Source organism: Hippopotamus amphibius, chromosome 7 (genome assembly GCF_030028045.1).
Source record: "Hippopotamus amphibius kiboko isolate mHipAmp2 chromosome 7, mHipAmp2.hap2, whole genome shotgun sequence".
Taxonomy (NCBI): domain Eukaryota; kingdom Metazoa; phylum Chordata; class Mammalia; order Artiodactyla; family Hippopotamidae; genus Hippopotamus; species Hippopotamus amphibius.
The window spans coordinates 15750523-15771257 of record NC_080192.1 but is presented as its reverse complement, the minus strand read 5'-3'; the positions used below and the strand labels follow the sequence as shown (position 1 = coordinate 15771257).

At 38.0% G+C, this 20735-nt stretch overlaps 1 protein-coding gene across 6 annotated transcripts in view; it reads left to right on the top strand.

Moving 5' to 3' along the window:
- Positions 1-20735, top strand: part of RIC8B (RIC8 guanine nucleotide exchange factor B) — a 92395-nt gene that overhangs the window by 65643 nt on the left and 6017 nt on the right. Inside the window, exons 9-12 of one of the 6 annotated variants that reach the window (XR_009054569.1) lie at positions 9057-9176; positions 12118-12201; positions 16336-16474; positions 17123-17299. The exons of 1 other annotated variant lie outside the window; for it this stretch is intronic. Coding sequence is in view for 2 of the 5 variants with exons in the window: in XM_057740553.1 (XP_057596536.1) it covers positions 9057-9176; positions 12118-12157 (160 nt within the window). In the remaining 3 variants the exon portion in view is untranslated. Of the gene's footprint in view, positions 1-9056; positions 9177-12117; positions 15028-16335; positions 16475-17122; positions 17300-20735 lie in introns of those variants that run through there. 4 more of the 6 variants (XR_009054570.1, XM_057740553.1, XR_009054571.1 and 1 more) reach the window with 4 other exon arrangements.

The following is a 20735-nucleotide window of genomic DNA, read 5'->3' as shown; positions in this document are numbered from 1 at the left end:
ATAATTATAGAAGTCATCATTCTAAATTATTCTTGCTAGCTCTTGATTTTTCCATTCTATAAACTATATTTCCATAGCAGTTTAATATTTTCTCTCTCCATCTGAGACATTAAAATATACCACTTAAGGAGTCTCATATTTTTAAATGAAGGTAGAAATTACATTAGGCATTCATTGTGTCTCAGGGTATGTGGGCACAGTCAATTAACACAGAAAACTCTTGAGTACTCATGAATGGTTGATATCATTGCATATCTCAATGTGTATTGTTGATTTTATTTGGTAGATGACTTCTAAAATGGTATTGGTCATATATCTAGCAAACACAAGAATGCTACTATGCAAAGTAAAACCTCAGAAAAAATACAAGAACATCGGGGCTCTCCCAGTAGTACGTTATGTTACATTATGGAAGTGATGTTAGATTTCAGGAAAGCACCGTTTGTTTAAATCAAGGACCATGATGTTTGGTGCAGTTATCGTCTTGGCTCTGTCATAGAAATATTCTGTACTTAGGCCTTACATCCCTGGTTGGAATCTTCTTCAGCTTTTGTACCTGGCCTATACTATTAAGAGAAATGGTTTGTTAGTGGCTAAAAAAGTCACCATTGTGAGATCTTACATTTCTTAAACATTGCTCATTACAAATGTAAATATGTTTTCCTCACACAGCATCACATCTTCTCTCTTCAGATAGATTTGCATCTGTTTTTTTCTTACAACTTCCCTCTTTCAGGTGCAACAGTGTAGTGGGATGTTTCATTTGTTAATTTAAAATACTTATTAAAATGGTCCCATGGAAGTAGTGGTGAACAAAGTACTTTGCAAGCAAGACAGTCCTTTGTGCTCTGGGCAGTGATCCACAAGCTCGAAGAAGTTCTTCCTTTAAAATTGTCATGAAAACTTCTTACCAGTCTAGTGAAGTTTATAAAGTCAGCATCTGAAAGGATGACTTACTCCCCTACACCCGGATTACTCTTCACCAGACAGTGCTCTCAGGATCACAGTCTGCTTCTATCTTATGATGCGCTTATTCACAAACAGTGCTAGTATTGGCAAAAGCAGATAAATTACCCTTCATCCAGTTGGCCCTCGTCCCATTGTCAAAAATGTAAGTGGATTCTGATTAATGCACCAAGGTAACCTATAATCCTTTAGTGGAATCTGACACTAAGAATTGTATGGAGCTTACATTCAGGCTATGAGAGACAGTTAATATCACAACAATCCTTTTGTGTCAAAATAAATGTATTTAATGGACTGGAAGTGACTTTCTGCAGTTAACTCACTTAGACAAAATACACTCATAGAATCAAGTATATGCCACACAGGTTTTTGGTGTATGCCTAGCCATGTTTGTAAAAAGTTTTCAGATAAGCTTTGGTCCTGTATCAAAAAGAAACCAGATTTCTAAATTCTAAGTTTATACCTGTTTCTTTTATGCCTCTGAGCATGAAGACCCCTTGACTGAATAGGTGGTATAACATAACTGATTATTGTGGTTTGTACACCACTCCAAACATTAGTTGAAAGATGTGTACCTAATGACACTTGGCTCATTTTAGACTAGTTGCTTTCAGGCTAGGAATGGTATATAGGAGGTTATATACCTCCTATAAAGGTGTCTTTAAAGGGCTGCTGTATGGAGGGGTGGAAGGAGGGAATGGCCAAAGTGGGCAGAACTCTAGGATGCCCCGTTGTATTCTTAATACCCTACACTGGTTCATAATCACACCCAGCAGATTAAAATTATTGTACTAAGCAACTCAAGGGTGTTTCCTTCTTGACCATATATCTCTCAGCAGTAGCTATGGCAACAGCTGTATAGTTTCTTCAGCACGAAAGACTTTTCTTTCTATTGTCAAGATTATGTTATGCTGCTTTAAGTCCCATTATAATTGTCTCCATATGCTGTGGCTAAACAAATGAAGAGAGAGCTTTGTTTTTAATATTTCTTGAAGTAGATGAACCAGAAACAGGACTTGAAGATTTTTCTTTTTGCCTAGTTTATTTATTTATTTTGTGGCGCACGGGCTTAGTTGCTCCGCGGCATGTGGGATCTTCCTGGAGCTGGGACTGAACCCGTGAGCTCTGCATTGGCAGGCGGATTCTTAACCACTGCGCCACCTAGGAAGCCCTTTTGCCTAGTTTAGACTGTGATGGTACATTTATGTGTAATAGGATGTAACTAGCCTTTCTAGGAACTGAAATTTATTGTAAAGCAATCATGAAACAAAATCTAAATTCAGATCTCTAAAGACCAGAATTGAAAATAAAATCATTGCCACTTCTGCCATGTATACTGGTTAACCAGCCTTTGTGATGTTTGCAGTCACACCAATTTTGCACTTCCAAAATTGAGTCCTCTGATTTTTCTTTTGTATTTTAATCTGGGTAAATGGCCAGCAAGAGGTGTGTTACCTGAACCTGCAATATTGAGCTTTGCTTCAGGTTTCATTTCCTACAGATTCACAACCATAGTTTTCTATATCCTTTTTATCAAGGATATCACTCTTAATCCAACAGCCCTAATGTAGGAAACATTATAAAGCACTATAATCTAAAAAGTATTTTAAAGCTTTTTTAATTGCCTAGATGCAACTTGGTGTATGTATAGGTATTCAGTATGTCTATTTATGTGGCTGATACATGATAGATACTTAACAGTTGATAAATAAGTGTAAGAATTACACCACATTACCCTATTTCTTTACAGTGCTAATAGACTGCAAAAACTTGGATTAAGATGTTGTTTCATAATTTACCCTACCTTTTTAATGTGGAGTCAGTCTTATATTTATATGGTAATTCACAAATTACTTGAGACGTTTTCACCTCAGTCACCATTATTAACTGTTGTCTCTTCAAAATATCTTGTATCTGAATTTAACCACAGCAAACTCCACAAAACACCTACTTGTTGCATGGCTTCTTTAGTTAATGAAGGTTGCATATGCAGCTCCATAGTGATGATCTAACTTAATAGACTCAGTCACTGGATCCAAGGCCTTCTTGCCTTACTTACTTCGTAGCAAGCAGCTCACTTATGCTGATAATAGTTGGTGTTTATTGAGTATCTTATATGTGTCAGGTACTGTTCTAAGAACTTTCCTGCTATTATCTCATTTAATCTTTACAGCAAACGTTTGGGATAAGGTTATCCCATTTTCAAAATGAGGAAACTGAAGCTCAGTGGTTTCCAGTATTTGTCTAGGGCACACAGTTCATGAGTGGTCAGGTGGCCTAATATCAGAGCTGGTGTTTTTTGAGATTTTTTGTTGTTTTGAGATAGGCAAAGCAGGTTTTATTGTGCTTTTCACTTTGCCTTTTTATTTTGGGGGTAAAATATACATAAAATTTACCATTTTAAGCGTACAGATCTGTGATATTATGTACATTAACGTGCAACCATCACCACCATCCATCTCCAGAACTTCTCATCTTCCCCAGCTGGAACTCTGTATCCACCCCCTCTCCCGTTTACAACCCCTGGTAACTGCCATTCTACTTTCTTTCTTTGTGAATTTGACTAGGAACTTCATGTAAGTGGAATCTAAGAACCTCATATAAGTGGAATCATATACAGTATTTGTCCTTTTGTGACTGAGTTCACTTAGAATGTCTCATCCATATTGTTAGCATGTGTCAAATTTTCCTTCCTTTTTAAGGCTGAATAACATCCCGGTGTATGTATTTACCACATTTTGTTTATCCATTCATCAGTGAACGTTTGGGTTGTTTCCACCTTTTGGCTGTTGTGAATAATGCTGCTGTGAACATGAGTGTACAAGTATCTGTTCAAGTCCCTGCTTTCACTTCTTTTGGGTATATACCCAGAAGTGGAATTGCTGGATCAAATGGGTAGTTCTATGTTTAATTTTTTGAGGAACTGCCATACCATTTTACATTCCCAGCAGCAATGCACAAGGGTTCCAGTTTCGCCATATCCTTTCCAATATTTATTATTTTTCTGGTTGTTTTTATTTTCAATATAATAGCCATCCTAACAGGTGTGAAATCAAAGCTTGTGTTTTAACTACATATTCTTCAGAGCCAACCAAAGGGAGAGAGAGTTTGCCCTTCACGTAATTTCTCTGTTCTTGGAGCATCTATTATCCTTTGTTATAACCAAAATAGAAAATAAGAGAAAATACATTTTTTATAAACCCTGATATCCCTGAAAGCTAAAAGTTCTATTCATTTCATTCTAATTGACATAAATCTGTTAGGTAGTTCTGGCTCTGCCTTCATAATACACTCAGAATCTAATCACCTCTTACTGTCATCACTGCTACTCTCTGGTCCAAGCTAAACTTTTATTTCCTTTCAGGGTCATTTTAAATACCTTCCTAACTGGTCTTGTTGCTTCTATCTTTGTCACTCCTCAGTCTGTTCTCAAGACTGCAGCCAACGCAATCCTTATAAAATGTAAGTCAGACAGTATCACTGCTTAAAACTCTACAATGGCTAAAACCCGGAGTCCCTGCAGTGATGTGCATGCACCCTTTCTCACTGTACTGGCACCACACTGGGCTCTTCCCTGTTTGTCATGCTCCACACCCACTCTTGCCTGAGGTCTCTGCATTGACTATTCCTTCTGCCTGGAATGCCTGTTCTCCAGATAGCTACATGTCTTATTCCCTCACCTCCTTCATGCCTTTACGCAGTTATCATCTTCCTAGTAAAGTCTGTTCTGTCCCCATATTAAAAATTGCCACACTCCTACCTTTACCCCGACACCTTGCACTTCCTTCCTCTTTTTTCTTCCTAGCACTTAATACCTTCTAACATACCATATAATTTACTTATTCATTTAGTCTGTTTTCCTCACTAGAAGATAAACTCCATGAGAGAAATTTTTTTATTCATTGAGATGTCCCCAAAATAGTGCCTCGCATACAGTAGGCACTCAGTAAATTTATGTTGAATAAATTAATTTTTTGAGTTGTTGAATAAATTTAAGTTTGTCAGCCCCTTCTCAACTTTAGGATACCAAGACCATTGAGGTCCCAGCCCTTATCAAGCTCCACATCTAGTTGAGGAGTGGGGCCAGGGAATGGAATTCAAGAAAACAGGATATGGTAAATTTCCACTCTGCTCTTTTTATTGTTTTGTGGGTGGGAGATATGATGAAGAATTTTTCCTGGAAAGACATTTCGAATTTCATGTGCAGTTAATGTCTCCTTTCCACTCCACCTGCCCCCTTCTTCCTTGATCTGGGCTCACAAACACCTTTTCCTAAAAAGCCAATCCCTTTCCCAGAGGTTGCAAATTGTCAGTCTATAGACTAGATGTAGCCCACAAGTAGGTTTTGCTTCACTTGCCTGATGCTGCGTTGTCTATTTGGTTTTGTGTTTTTAATTTTTGTTTTACATAGGGCTTCTTAAAATAATTTAGAATTCAGATATTTCAGATGAAAATCTGAATTTCTAACTTCTTTTGAAAACGTGGAAGTTCTGATAACATTAGGCCTGCATTCTAACATGGTAATTGGCAGATGGAGTTGAGTGACTATGGTCCCTGTCATACCAGGCATAAGCTTCTTTGATTTGATAATGTATCTTTTTCATTCATCTTATCTGCCTTAGCCTCTGTAGGGATTTGACTTTATAGCCTCTTTGTTTAACAGGATGCTTTGAGCAAAATTTAATCCACGTTTTTTAGAGATAGATGTTAACTTTCATATAGGTCAGGGAACATTTAATGGCTCTTTTTTTGTTAAGTGAACTAGTATAGTACTGTTGATGTTGGCCAAGTGTAGCAACATTTTGAAGCGTAAAAGTCTTAATCTTTTTATCTCCAGGCTCATAGCTGCTTTCATATACAGGCCTTATATAATACAAAATTCTTGATGACATATCACACATAAGAGCTTAGATACTTCTTGTCACCTAATTGGAAGACATAAAATAGGATTGGAGTGCTGAGAAGATGGGGGGAGAAGAGCAGAAACAAGGTGGGAAAAATTATGATAAATACAAAATTACCCAATAAAATATCCACTACAATTAGTGTACTTAAAGTATCTTAGGACTCAGAGTCTTGGAACAAAAAACCAGTCCCAGAATTTCAATGTTAAGATCCTGAAACCTGGAAAGTTAAGTCTCAGAGTATACTGTTCACGGTTATAAAGGTGGCAAGTGTTTGTTCAACCAAAAATAATCTTTTATGAAACCTCACTCTGTTGCTGTGGTGGTGACTATTATTTGTTTTCTCTTCCTCTGGGTAGGGAAACTACATGAAATTGGTTTGAAGTGGGGAGCAGGAGAGGGGAGACAGTGTCCCAGTCTGCCTCTTGCCCCCAGCATATTTGCATTTTTCCCATAAGAGAGTGGCATAGTTCGGCAACTTGTGTTTGCTGTGGCATCATTTTACATTTTCTGAGCTAGGCGGTTGGCAGGGGGGTGTTTTTTTCAAGGAAAAAAAAGTGAAACCTCAATCCCTGCAGTGATTCGTGGGGTTTGGAATGTTTGACTACTTGGGTAAAGGATGGTAAGTTCTTATTCTGTAAGAGTGAATTTCTGGCTGCTGCTTTTATGCTCAGTGAGCAAAGGATTTTGTGACTTTAGTAGCTAATTTCACAGCAAGCCCTTAAATCATTTTAGCAGCAGCAGGCTTGAGGTCAGCTTATGGAAAACAGACATCATTTCCACTAAGCCCTTGAAAGAACCAAGAAAAGAATCAAATGTGCCCTGACCCAGGAATTCATGTCCTGACTTTGTGTGCTGTGGTATCCACAATATCACAGAGCTGACCAGTATGTCCTCCTGACAAATTTTTTCCTTGAGGCACATGATGGCTCATGCTAATTTCATTATATGCTAGAACAGTGCGTGAATCTGGTGTAAGTCACACTTTGTTTAGCTTGAGGAGAGAATCCTTCTCTCAAGAGACAGATGAGCATGATCTAAAGAGTTAATACATCTACCTTCCCTTATGCTTTCTTCTAAGGCCTTGTTTCCTTTGTCTGCTTGGTAAGTGGTATGTGCCCGAATTAAGTAACTTTATTTATAAGACTAGGTGTTTTTCTAATTTAGCTGGCATCAGAAAAGAAACCAGTGAGAATATGTCCCATTGTAACACACCTAAGCAAATAATAGATGCGTGGTGGAATTACATGTTCAGTATGGCACTGGGATACTTCTTAAAAACTCCGTAGTTCTCAGAAGGACCCTTGTCTGGGTCCTCTTTGTTCTTTAGGGAAACATGATGACCTGTTCAGCATTTTTGTTAAAGGCTACTAACTAGAGGCCTTTTTCTTTTCTTTTATGAGCACCCGAAAAAAATGGAGAGGGACTATTAGCACACAGTGAGTGTCTCAAGCAGGCACTTTATCTCCGTGGTTCTTAACCTCAACATGTATCACAATCACCTGGAAAAAAAAACAACAACATTTTAGGTGAGGCCCAGGCCTCATCTTTAAAGTTTCTCAAGTGATTCCAATGTATAGCCAAGGCTAGGAATCACTGACAAGCCTGTGGGTTTTCAGACTGTTTTCCCAAAGTTCCTGAAAGTGCCTTAGGCGCTGCCTTAAGAGGAAGCAAGTGAATGTGGACAAATAGAAGGCATTCTAGGTCCGCACTCTCCTTATCAGTCCCTATCCCCTCTTCTGCCTGAGCAGTTCCACTTTCATCTATTTCATAAATCAGCTTTCTGTTTAGATTTCACGTGTTAAAATAAAAAGGGTGAGGATTTCCACTGTTTTGAAGGAAAAAGTTTTTTAACCATGGCTCTAGACATAGGTCTTATGCAAGAATGGCAAAACAGATGTTTTAGATCCAGTTTTTAAGAATGGTGAGCACTAAGTCCTTCTACAAGAATCTGTATGTCAGGCAGCCTCTGAGGAATGTAGAAAAAGAAATATTTTTCGTAACAGATTATAGTACCTAGCCCTTGCTTCAAGTGAGAAAAGTGTCCTGCTCAGTAAAGAGAGTTAATTTGCCCAAGTAAAAGTGTAAAGCAAGGCTGGCAAGCTAGCCATCAGAGGACGTAATTAATTGCAGTGTATTGGTTTTGGCCCGCACAATTTTTTTCCCTGTTCAGACTAGCACTGTTCTCCATTTTACCCTAGTCCTCAGTACTCCACGTTATTTATACTTGACCAGTTCACTCATTTGCATATCCTTAAGGCCTGGCCCCTGAAAGCATTTGTGTTTGTAGACCCTAGAAAGTAATTTATCGGCGATTTGCTGTTTGCAGGGATATTTCATTTGATCTTTAAAAACATACTGTCTGTACTTGGTTGGTGCAAAATGCTGTAACCTCTTGTCTGCTTCTCCAGAAAGATGTTTAAGCTATAGATATTTGGTAGCCATTGAAAGAATTATCTTTTATTTCACCTTCTCAAAAAAAAAAAAAATAGTATGGCTTCTAATTAAGAGGATAGTTTGGTTTGGTATTAGAACTTCATACAAAGTTTATGGAATGTATTCATTTAAGTACTTTATTAAACCTGTTTCCAGAAATCCAGATGGTATACCTGTCTTTTGGTTGGCTAGATTTCATTCCTTTTTTTATGTAGGACAGATCAAATCTAATTAAAATTGTTCTGCTTTATCTTTTATTATTTAAACACTCATTGCCTTCTGTGGCTCACTAATGGACTAATTTCCTGAGATTATAAATTGGCATGCTTTCATTTTCAGATTCCAGCCTCTCTGTCATCATTTTTCCAGTTTTTTTGACATATTTATTTTATGCTGTATCACAAAATAGAGTTCTCCTTCTCTGAAATTACTTTTCCCCTGTATAATTAATGAATAAGCTGTACATCCAAGGATATGTATCCTAACGGCACCAAATTTCATATTTTTAAAAAGCAGCCATGTCTTTTTAAAATATAGTTGGCAAGTTCGCTATCACCCATTTCCCAAAGCAAATTAGCAGGAAAAGTCAATTTTTTAAAAATTCCTATAGCAGTTCTATATCATAAAATTGCTATTGCCATTTTTTTGGCTATTATACTCTTTCTTATTATAACTTACAACTTGGACCAGAAAAGTATAGAAAGAGCATAATTTGAAAACATACAGCATAACTTTTTTTTCTTTTTGTAGCATTAATCTTATCACTGGTCATTTAGAGGAACCAATGCCAAACCCCATAGATGAAATGACAGAAGAACAAAAAGAATATGAAGCCATGAAACTTGTCAACATGCTTGATAAACTTTCCAGGTATTGTATTCCCATCCATTTTTTGCTTGGTTTCTAAAAATGTTCTATTTCTTTGTCTCTCTCACTGAGAGTTACCATAGAACAGCAACTCTGGAAATCCATGTTGATTGGAATAGGATGGCCCAGGCAGCAGTAGTTCAGATCTCTCTTGGCTACCATGGTTCTTCTACATGTGCCGCTTATGGATGTGCATTCTTAAACATTTAAACTCTCAAAGCTAGGACAGTAACTACTAGGTCACTGTGATATTTAACCAACTAACCTCCCTGTCTTCAAAAAGATGCTGTGAATTAGGTTCAGTGATTTTGCTGCTTCTTGTATTTTTGTTTTAGTCTGTTTTGGTTTTTGTCCCAAATCATGATGCTTTTTTTTTTTTTCTTTCCACTTTTGATGTGCAAGTTTGCAATTCTTTCTTTTTGGATTGCTGCTGAAACCAAGAATTCTAAAATGTCATGCACCCGCTAGGAAAAAGTGAAAAGGAATAGCTCAAATGAAGGATTTTCTGAAAGCAGGCACTTCCATTAATTAGGGATTCTAAAGACAATCTCCCCTTCCCTTCTTGCTTCACACCTCCTTCCCCTCGCAAAACAGCCAGTTTTGAAAATAATTAAATCAAATATATACTAATAAGCAACTAGTCATCTTGGAAGAGTTATTAGAAAATATTAATTCTTTTCACACTTGCCTGAATTGCTCAATTTTCTAGTCATACATTGAGTCACTGTCTCCTTTAGCCATCTTGAGTGAGTGCTTCTGTGTGTTGGTGGCAGCTGCCACCAGAAGGTCAACTTCTTCTGGTCATCTCCTTTTTCACAACAGCTATGCAAAGGCTAGTATCCCTCAATCAAGAGAAGTAGCAACTAAAATGGGAAAGCCAGAAGGCCAACCATTAAAGGGAAATAATAAACAAGCAGAAGCTAAGAGCACAATAGGAGGCTTAGAGTAGAAATGTTCAAAAACAAGAAGAGGCTGACATGGGGAGTGTGACAAGTTAGGGTATTTAGACCCTCTGCAGAGTCTGAGTTTTCAAGTGATGCCTGGTAATGTGGTAGAAGTTACTAGAAGTAAGTAGCTTCATCATCTACAAAGCTAGTATGACTAGAATTTAGTTGACTTCCAGCTAGTCCTTTTAAATTTCCATCATTTTCCCAAGGTTAGAATTTTCAGCTAGCTAACTACGATCACAATCTTCAAAAGACATTGTTATCTGTTTGCATATGACATTCTCCATACCTTTGTATAGAATATACATGTTCCTTCCATGAATGAATTTACAATAAAAGAGAAGATACTGATAGGGCAAACCTATAGGAGGCAGAGTAACAGTTCTGAATGAATATATGAAAATAAGATTTGTACTTCCAAAAGGATCTGATGTGGCTAATGGAACAGTGGTGTAAGTACAGCAGTTAGGATGAGGACCAACAGAGGCCTTCTGGTAGACGCTGGAGGGGGAAATGTTAACAAGGACCTGAGTGGAGCACATTAGTGTGAAGACAGTGAACTAGTTAGGTTGAATAAATATCATTTTTCATAAATTTCATTTCAATAATATGAGTTCTTAAAAGATAACACAGATGCTATCCAACTGACCTGTTTGCCCTGGGTGAGTAAACACCCAGCAGATGCCCAGCTCAATCTGAAGGTGATACTGATTTTTGCATGTATAAAAGCAGAGCAAATATGTCTTGTGTTGGCTTTGATGGTACGAATTTTGCCATTAAAGTTGAAGCTAAGGCAACTTTGAAAATAGTCCTAAATCACATAGACTTTTTCCATGACATGTGGTGGGTTTTTCACATTGTCCGCCTTTATGTGCTTTCTAACATTTGCTCTCACTAATAACAATCAATGACAAAACTGTATGGAGATCAGCAGCGGGCATTCCAAAGTAGGAATGCAAAGAATGAAGCCATTCTTTATGCGTCTTACATGTTTGTCTTGAGTTTCTTCTCTCTTTTCACTGTTGCTTTTGGGTTTTGGTTTGGTTTTTGGAGGTAAAAAAGATGCCATAAAGCCAAAGTAGACTAAATTCAGGGAACATTTATTAAGCAGCTATTACTGTGCAAGGCACTGTGCTAGGAAGATGAGGGAGAGTCAGGGGTGAATGTGGTAGTCTCTGCCTTTGGAAAACTCACATTTTAGTGCGGGATATGGCTGTAATCTATTCTAGAACACAGGGTAGAAGGAAGTAATGACAAAATAAGGTCTGTGTTGAACTGTGAGCACCCAGGAAAAGGAGCAGTTCATTCTGTTGGGAATGAATCAGGGACTGTTTCACAGGGAAGGTAGCATCTGTGCTGATCCTTGAGGTTTAAGAGGTATTGAATTGACAACTGGAGAAATGACCATTCATTCCAGGTGGAGGGAAACTTACTCCTGTTGATAAGATGAATCTTTGTTACTCACATACTGCATCTTTCTTCCAAAGAGCTCAGGTTATTTTATCATTATTTGATTAATATGTTATCAGATTTATCATTGGGGGAAGCAAGGCCCAAAGAATTGCCCCCAAACATTTCCAAGGTAATAACTGGTGAAAATCCATTTCCTTTCACAGTTTACAAAACACTTCTCACATACACTGTCTTTCTAGCTAAAGTAAGGCTAAGAACTTCATTTTCCAGAACTCAAGACCTTTGCTCTGTCCACTGTGCTACTGTGTCTGTCTGTTAGAGTCAGTGTTTGCCAGAACATTTCCTAATCATCCTCTTCAGCAATGTGCTGTTGGTTAGTTCCTTCAACTGTCACTCTAAGGATGTTCTGCATCCCACCAAGTCTTACTGTGCTAGGAGTGTACTGTAGCTTTGTCTGATTAACTTTCCAAAAATGAAATCATTTTCTTCTGGGCCTGATTTGAGAGGCGTGCAAGTAAAGGATAGTATTGGAGGTGATGTGGCCAATGAATGGACACTAGACACTTCCTTTTTTCCATCCATAGGAGAGCAGATGTGAAGGACCTGCACCAGGATGGTGGTTAGCAACAGTGGCCCGTGCCAAAGCACTTACCAAAGTGATGACTAAGGTTGGTCATGCCAAGTACTCTTACTGAGCCTGGTGTAGGGTACAGATGTTATTTGCCACCAAAACTGTAAAACCACCAATGCAAAAATTAAAATTACATTTCTGTTTTGCCTCCATGCTGGACATAGCCACTGTCTCAAGTTGCTCACCACCTTAGCAGCTTTATTTCAGCTAGATTGTTAAGGATGCTGGAGAGATTAGTGCTCACATGTTTTCTTCCCACTGGCTACCAACTGATAGTATATTCCAGTTGATTTATTTTTTTTAGTGTAAGGATTGTATCTGTGACAGATGTAGGTGAGGGGATTGGCAGTAAACCTAGAGGTCTTAAGAGTTTGAGAATAATCTGAACCCTATAAATCCCATCATGTCTAGCTAGTACAGTGCCTTGTACCCTGTGGTTTCCCCAGTGTGTAATGATGAAATAATGTACAAAGCTGATCCCCAAATCGAAGGTTAATTTTTTGCTCAATAAAATAGCCTACATGGTTTAAAGACTTTAAAGTGTAATTTTGTCAGTTCTGTTTCTTGGCCAGATATCATAAAATTCAGGTCTGGGAAGGAATTCTATAAGGTTCTTTGGCCCATGACTGGCTAATTTAAATATTGGGGTACCTAATTTCTTTCATATAGAATGATAATTGTAATGTTTATCAGACATAAGCATTAAGGCCTCAGGCATGAGATTATAGAAAGCTTCATTTGACACTTTTAATGTGAGAGCAGAGGTGGAAAAGGGGATGAAATTTCCCTGCCTCTCCACCTCCTCTTTCCCTTTCTAAATTGGAAAAAAAATAAGCCCCTGCAATTTAAGCGGGAGATTCGAATGGGGATTGTATGTGGTTAAGCAAGTCCAGTGTGGCTAATACAATTGCATTCACCTTAGTGACAGCACACAACTTGCCTATCATAACGCAGCCTCCTCCACAAAAGGGGAGAGAGGATTGACTGGCTTAAGCCTACACTAACCAAGGGAAGTAATATTTCAAGTTTCAGCTTTGTTTTGACTTTTCTGATCCCCTTTAGTTTCTTATTTGGAACCAGGACTGATTAATCTTCTACTCTACCCTTACCCCATCACTGTTTAACAAGGTACATTGCCTGTTTTGCTTATAGAGTCTATCAAAATTTACATTTATATAAATAATTGTTTTCCATTTCTTTTCTTATCTACTCCTTATCCAATGTATATATTTTGCGAGGCATTGTGTAGTATTTGGGACATGGCTTTCTTAATTAATGCAAGTATCAAATATAGGAATAGTTCCCCTTTAATCCAAAGGTTATTGTTAAACTTACTGAAGCTGGGACAGGTAATCTGTGACTGAAAAGTAATAACTACATAATTATTTTCTTATAACTAAATTACTTTATTCTGCTTACAGAAATAACTGATTACTCCCACTTTTATGATGAGTTAATCAAGGAAATGCTTTTTAGGTACATTTCAGAAAGATGATCCAATTTTTATAGCATTGTGAGATCTATTGTAGGTACAAAAGTGTCAAGATCTTAATTATTTTCATCAGAAAATCCTTTAGATGTGCACTGCCCAGTATGGTAACCACTAGCTGTATATGACTATGGCTAGTCTGAATCGGGATGTCCTGTAAGTGTTAAATACTCAGACTTTCAAAGACTCAATACAAAAAGAGAATGTAAAGTATAAATATTTTTAATATATTAGGTTAAACAAATTATTTTAAAATTAATTTTACCTATCTTTTCTCACTTTTTCAATGTGGCTACTAGAACATTTAAGATTAATAGAAATATAATGTAAGCTGAATACGTAGATAGCACTGTTTTACATCATTAAAATACACTGCAAGGTTGCTTAGAAGCTTAAGGGAACTTGGATCCAGTTAAACTAATACACCCTTAAAGTGGTAGGGGAGGATTAATTTGAGAAGCTTGATATTGTATATCTTTAGGTTAAAGAGGGCCCTTCCACTGGCTAGACATCTCTATGTAGGATGTCATGCAGCCTTTGTATTGCCTATTAGTCATTGTCCTTTAACTCTGTAGCAGGAATGCCTATTTTGAGCTCTTGGTTTAAGCTAACTGAAATGACTTCTGTTTATTAGAGAAACATCAAATAAGAATAATCTCCACTGACTTTGCTCTCAGTCACCCTCCTCCTTTAACTTTTAAGACTTTCTAATTGTGAAGAGCATGTAAGAACTTCCATTTCTACTGCTTTATTCAACAGTGTCAGTTGGCATGCTGACCTCTTATTAATATTTATTTTGCTAATTTTGGACAACAGGAGAGAAAGGTTCTATAGAGAAATTACCAAGAAATAAAGATCACCTTCACTTAAGAACAAAACTGAGTTTTATTTTCCTAGCACTATCCCTAACCTCTTTCTCTATATTTTCTTAACTATGCTCTTTAATGTGAGGTGGATACCAAATATTTAGAAGCTTTGCATGTGACCTAACAGAAATGAGAATAATAAAAGACTAATATTCATATAGTGCTTTAAAGTTTAAAAAGTACTTCCATATATATTATCTCCATTGATTGTTAAAACAGCCCTGTGAATTAGATATGGCAAGAGATATTTTACTGAGGAGTAAATGGGACCAATGACTAAGTGACTGAACCAAGATCAGGCATCTGGTTAATGACATAGGATTTGGTTCTTAGTCTTCAGACTCTAGACCTTATGTTATTTTGAAAAATTACCAGCAAACAGCTTTCAAATTTGTCAGTCTCGTTATTTTTAATAAGATGCTCTAAATTTTATATAAATGCAAAAAGCACAGACAGATAGTAAGCATATTTACCTGAGAAGAAAATTAAGATCTGGAGGCCATTCATTCCTGCTTTTTCATTCCATAGTTGAGCTTCTCTCAAATATCAAGTCAGGTAGCTTATATCAAAGTAGCTTATATCAAAAACAAAAAACAAGCAGAAACAGCTTCATATGAAGGAAACCAGTAAAACTGTTGTGATTCTCTGTTAATGTAGTCCTTTAATTATTCTGAAAATAGAATGATTATAGGTATTCTAACAAATTCTTACATTCAGTGTGATCCTATTAACTTTAGAAAGGCTTCCCTGTTTACAGGACTGTTGCCTGCTTAGACATCTCCCAAAGTGGAAAGACGTGGTGTAGACAACAGGCCATAGCCATTTGTCTTGGGAATGATATTTTTCTGTTACATATTTACCTTCCCAGCTGTACTCAATCCCAGAGCTTGACGGTGAGGCTGAGAGAAGGATCTCAGAAATGTTTTTGAAAACTGCAGCTTGAAGACCTCAAATTTGGTATAGAAAAGCCACCACACCTCTCCTACCTACTGGGTTAGTGGCTTAGTGAAAGAACAGTAAAAACCAGTCAGCACTAGGAAGCCATTAGGTGAAAGATTATACTAAAAGATGAAGGATCAGCAAAGGACACTCTTTCATAGTATATAACAGAACATGCTAACCAGTGCCAAAGGTTATATTAATTTCTGTGAGGAAAAAAGCCTTAAAAACAAGAATATCACAAGTTATTGGGAAATCCATTGTACTTCAGTGGATTATGGACTGTTCCATTGATGCTGAAATCTTGAACTAAGATGCACTCTCAGACTTGGAATTAGAGCAAAGATTACAGAGCTTCTTTCTCCAGGCTCTCACAGGCTCCATTACAGCAGGCATTTTTGGAAAAGCTCTGTTAATTAAAATGCTTTATTTGTATACTAATTTTCATCCTATCTTTCAAATGTGAAAGGGAATTAAATATTGAAATGGCTAATTTTAAATGTCAGGGTTCTTTTTTTTCCAAGCCAACCTTACATTAAGAACAGGAATCCCTGTGCCAAAGAAATGGTTCCCAATTATCCCATCTTGGGTTTTGTTATACATTGTACAGAAGTCAACAAAACAAGTATGTAATAGAACCGGCCTAAATAGCAGCCACCCTCATTAAAATCAGAGAATTAATCAGGGGGTGACTGAAGGAAGCAATGCTTCATAGACTCCCCCTTTTTCTTCTTTTCTAATCATAGAACAAAATATGTTACATAAAAGGATCGGAACTATTATGCAGTACTCAATTAGAGGGAGGTGAATAGGTCTCTAACATGCTGTTTTATCAAAAGAGCAGACTGGTGTTTGCATGACTGTTGTTTCATTACAGACCCTGTCATTAATTCCATGTGTCAATACTGCCCTGTAGTACACAGAGCAGACAAGAAAGAAGAGCCCTTGAAAACAAGGGAATGATTTTTGAGTCGTTATCAAGCTAAGTGGCAAGCGGGAAGCTGAAACTCGTGTAGGTAAATTCGAAGGGACTCTTGGGAGAGCTGCAAGGGGGAAACAAGAATGCATTTTACCAACTGCTTAATTATGTCCTGTTTTTCAACAAGTACACTTGAATTGAATGCTTTGTTTGTATTGCACAAAAACATGTGCCATGGGCAAGAGTATTCTCTTGTTTCCAGGTCAAGTAAGGTGTTTTATACACATACGCATCTGGCCTATTCTGTAATGTGCTATTGGGTATGCTAGTATCCGAGCCCCAATATTGCACTGTCATTTTTGGGAGAAAGACTTACGTAGGAACCAGAAGCCTGAAAAGTGGAACCTTCTCTAAGGTCCTGAGAGGTTAAATAAGCCCAGGCATCCCAGAGGACCATACTTACAGGGAAATGGTGGCTTAGGAAAATGTTGAACTATATCTGGGGAAAAAAAAGACAGATTATAAAATTTTAAATATGGTATAAATCCCATAATCTCCCACCCCTAAATCTTTAAGAAAGTACTTTTTGTTTTCCATTAGCAGTCCTAAGGGTTAGGCTGGGGCAAAATAAGGTTTCCTTTCTTGGACGTGCTTTATCTGTGTCCTCGTGCCTGGCCAAGCCCTTATAGATTATGGTTCCTTATCGTTTAGTAAGATCAAATTTCTAAATGATGTTTCGTTCCAGTTGAACATTCTTGGAGGCTTATCTCTTCCCTGGCCAGATGCCTGATCAGATGAGAAGCCCGCCATGATACTGTCACAGTGCCTAGAATGGGCTCTTTATCCAGTAGACATCACTGTACTTTTTGATGATAACGAGGGCAGTCTTAACTTGTGTTAAGGCCTGTGTGTAGCATTGAAGGTAAGTATGAAGGAGTTATTGCTATGTGAATATCTTAATCCTGATGCACATTTCAATATACAGTATCTTCGTTTAACCATGATCTACATATATCTGACACTTAGCCATCCTTTTTAGATGGGACCCTCATAATTTAGGACCAGTAACTCTTCATGACATGGCCTATTTTATTGAGGGCCATGACTGAATTTAGATCCTGCCTTGCAACATTTGCCATTGCTTTGATTACTTTTGGAATCATTCTAATCATTTGCTGGTAGCTTTGCAGAAAGGATCAGTGGTCTTGGTGTATGTCAGTGACAATTAGGTAGGATGCTGTGTTTGACTCTTAGGTTTATAAGTTCTTGATCAGAAACAAAAGCTTAGCAGTATTGAGTTTTAGTGTCTTAAAAACTTAGCAGCTTTTTAAGTAGATCAAAATTATTTAGTAGCCTAATATTTAGACTCTTAGAATAGAATCTTGGGGATCATCTTGTCCAACCCCTTCATTTTATAGATGGGGAAACTCAAGCCCAGAGAAGGAAATGACTTGCCCAAGGACACCCAGCAAGTTAGTGGAAAATCTGAGACTAGAGCCTAGGCCCACTGGTGCCCCATGTATAAGCAGCTGAGTCTATACCAGTTAGTGGTTGGAAACTCCAGGTTGTATGGTATAAAGGGGGCCTTGACTTCTGGACTGTTGGAATGTCTGATGACACTGATTCATCAGGGAAATAATTGCAGTTAAACTAATATGAGGATGTTTCCTGGCAAATGGTTCTCTACCATTGTCCATTTATGCTATGACCCATGTATTATATTCTTTCAATAAACATTTACTGAGCACCTACTATGTGCCCATCCTATAGTAGATACTACAAATCACAGCCAGATAAGACATGGACTCTGCCCTCAAGTTGCTCACAGTCCAGGAGAGAACAAGAAATCCCTGGAAAGCATTATGCAGAATTTCCTGTAGAATGCTAATACTTTTCCTAACTGTAAGTCTTGGTGATGAAAGTGAACCTTCTATCCAAAGATCGAGCTTTTCTCTTGGTCAGGGTTTGTTTACTAGGAGTCCCATAAAACACCATACCTTTCTTTTCTGTGAAAATGCAAGATAATACCAACTGCAGCTACATTGTGTTCATAAACGCTTATTGAGGATCTGCTGTCTGCAAGGCACTGTGCTAGACACATAGGGATGTGAAAATGGATAAAGCATAGAACATTTTCTTTTTAATATGTCAAAGGAATATTGTTTTACAGCTTTCAACGTTTGTAATGAGAATTATTTTTAGTAAATATTCTTAAATGTGGACCCTTGAAATAGAAGACAAAAATACCTCTGTACTATAATCCAGACTTGTCAGCCCAGGATTTCAAAGTCTCCATCCAAATTCCTCTTTCGTACCCCATATCTGTTTTGAGCTTTCTTTTTCCTTTACCTCAGCCAAGCCAGCCTGCTTGCCAATCCCTGCACACAACTAACTCTTGCTTCTGTGCCTTTGCTTGACTAATCTTCTGCTTCTGGGATGCCTTTCTCCCCATGAATCCGTGTCCATCACTGCCATTACAGTCTGGCCCTGAGTCCATCTCCTGCCAGGAGCCTGTGATCAGCATCCCATCTCCTCCGTGTCCCTCCCACATGTACATAGCCCATATGACTGGTGGAATAACAGTTCTGTGGTATTCATTAATGCTTCCCATTCTCTGTCCACATCTTGCTGATCTAGATACAACAGATCTTATTAAATGAAACAGTTTCATATAACCCGGTCGTTTATCAGACCTTTTAGGAGTAATTCTGTATATCAGAGACTTTATTTTGGTATTTGTGGGCTGTTATATGATAGAGAGGAAGATCAGAATTGTTAAGATGGGGGTTTGAAAAGTAAAACTGGGGTCCATAAGAAAAAACAGTAAGTGATCCTCTCTCCTTCCACTCCCAAAAAGGATGAGAAATTGCCTTTAAATAAATTTCAAATACAATAGGGTGTATAGAACTGTCAAGCTAGGGAAAGCAGGGCTCTGCCTGTTAATCATCTCAAGCTTGTTGATCTGCTGTTCTGTAATTCCTTTAATATTGTTTAATGTGTGTGTGTTTTACCTTCTGAACTGACTAAAAGCTTCTTGAGGAGAGGGACCATGTCTTTTATTTGCTTCTGCATATTCTTCCCCCGCTTATTCCCAGAGTACCCTAACAATCTTGTGGAAACCCTCCTTCCGGAAGCTCATAAAGGACAGGAAATGCATCTTGTGGGTTCCAGCTACCTTCCAGCCATTGCACTGTGCACCTTATATGTGTAATGACCTTTCACCCTCATGACAACTCAGTGAACTTGGTATTCCTATCCCAATTCTACAGATAAGGAAATTGAAGTTCAGAGAGTTCCAGGTCTTACTGCTAGTGAGTGGTAGACCCAGGATTAGAACCTAGGTCTGATTCCAAAACCTATATATGCCTTTCACTGTAGCACAATAATAATAACTAATATTTAGGACTCCTTTACAGTTCACAGAACTCTTTATCTGCACTATTATTATTGCTATTACTACTACCACTGCTCGTACTATTACCCCTTAAGTCATCACTAGGAAGTAGGCAGCGCTAGTATTATCATTATCCCCATTTCACAGATGGGGATACAGAGACGCAGAGACTTGCCCAAGATCACACAACTGGTAAGTGGAAGAGCCAGGACTCCAAACAGAGTTCCCGACTCTAGGTCTTTTTGTTCTTTCCACTGTATCACATTGCTGCCTTAATTTATTTGCACGAATGCATGATGATGTGGCCAGTTATCACTGACACCTCTCCTACAGGAATGTCAGTAAGACCATGCATTGCATGGAGCTATGTGGAAAAGAAAATAATTCATATCCTCAGAGGAGCTTCTAGGTTAGTGAGGGGTGATACAGAAGACCTAAAAAATAAAGCCTCGAGAAGAATAGTTCACAAGTGAGGATTAAAATAGGAGCCCCTTTATTCTATACGTGAATTCCCATAATTTAGCCATAAAACTTTTGTAATGTTCTTAATTACTTCTGTTATTAAATTGGATTAGGGGATGGACTTGATTTGAAAATACTCCTCCTGGGTTTGGATGAGGAAATACTAGCTACTCTGTACAAGGTGGTAGCTAGCCCCAGTATCATCCTGTTACCAGAGAAATGCCGGAGTGTTAGGCGTGATGGCACATCCACCCAGTAAGCCATCACTATCTTGGTGGAATTCCTGTAGTCTCATCTGCTGATCCTACTTCTGGCTACCTGTAGCCTTCACCCCACCTCACCTTACTCTACCCTCAGTCCACCAAGCCCTTCAGACCTTTGAACTTTCTGATCCCTTAATGTTTCACCACAGAAGGTGGTCCCCTTCTCCTTGTGTATCGACTGTTAGTAAACAGTGCCCAGTATCACAAAGTCCTTCACCACAATCAGAACTAGGAAACTG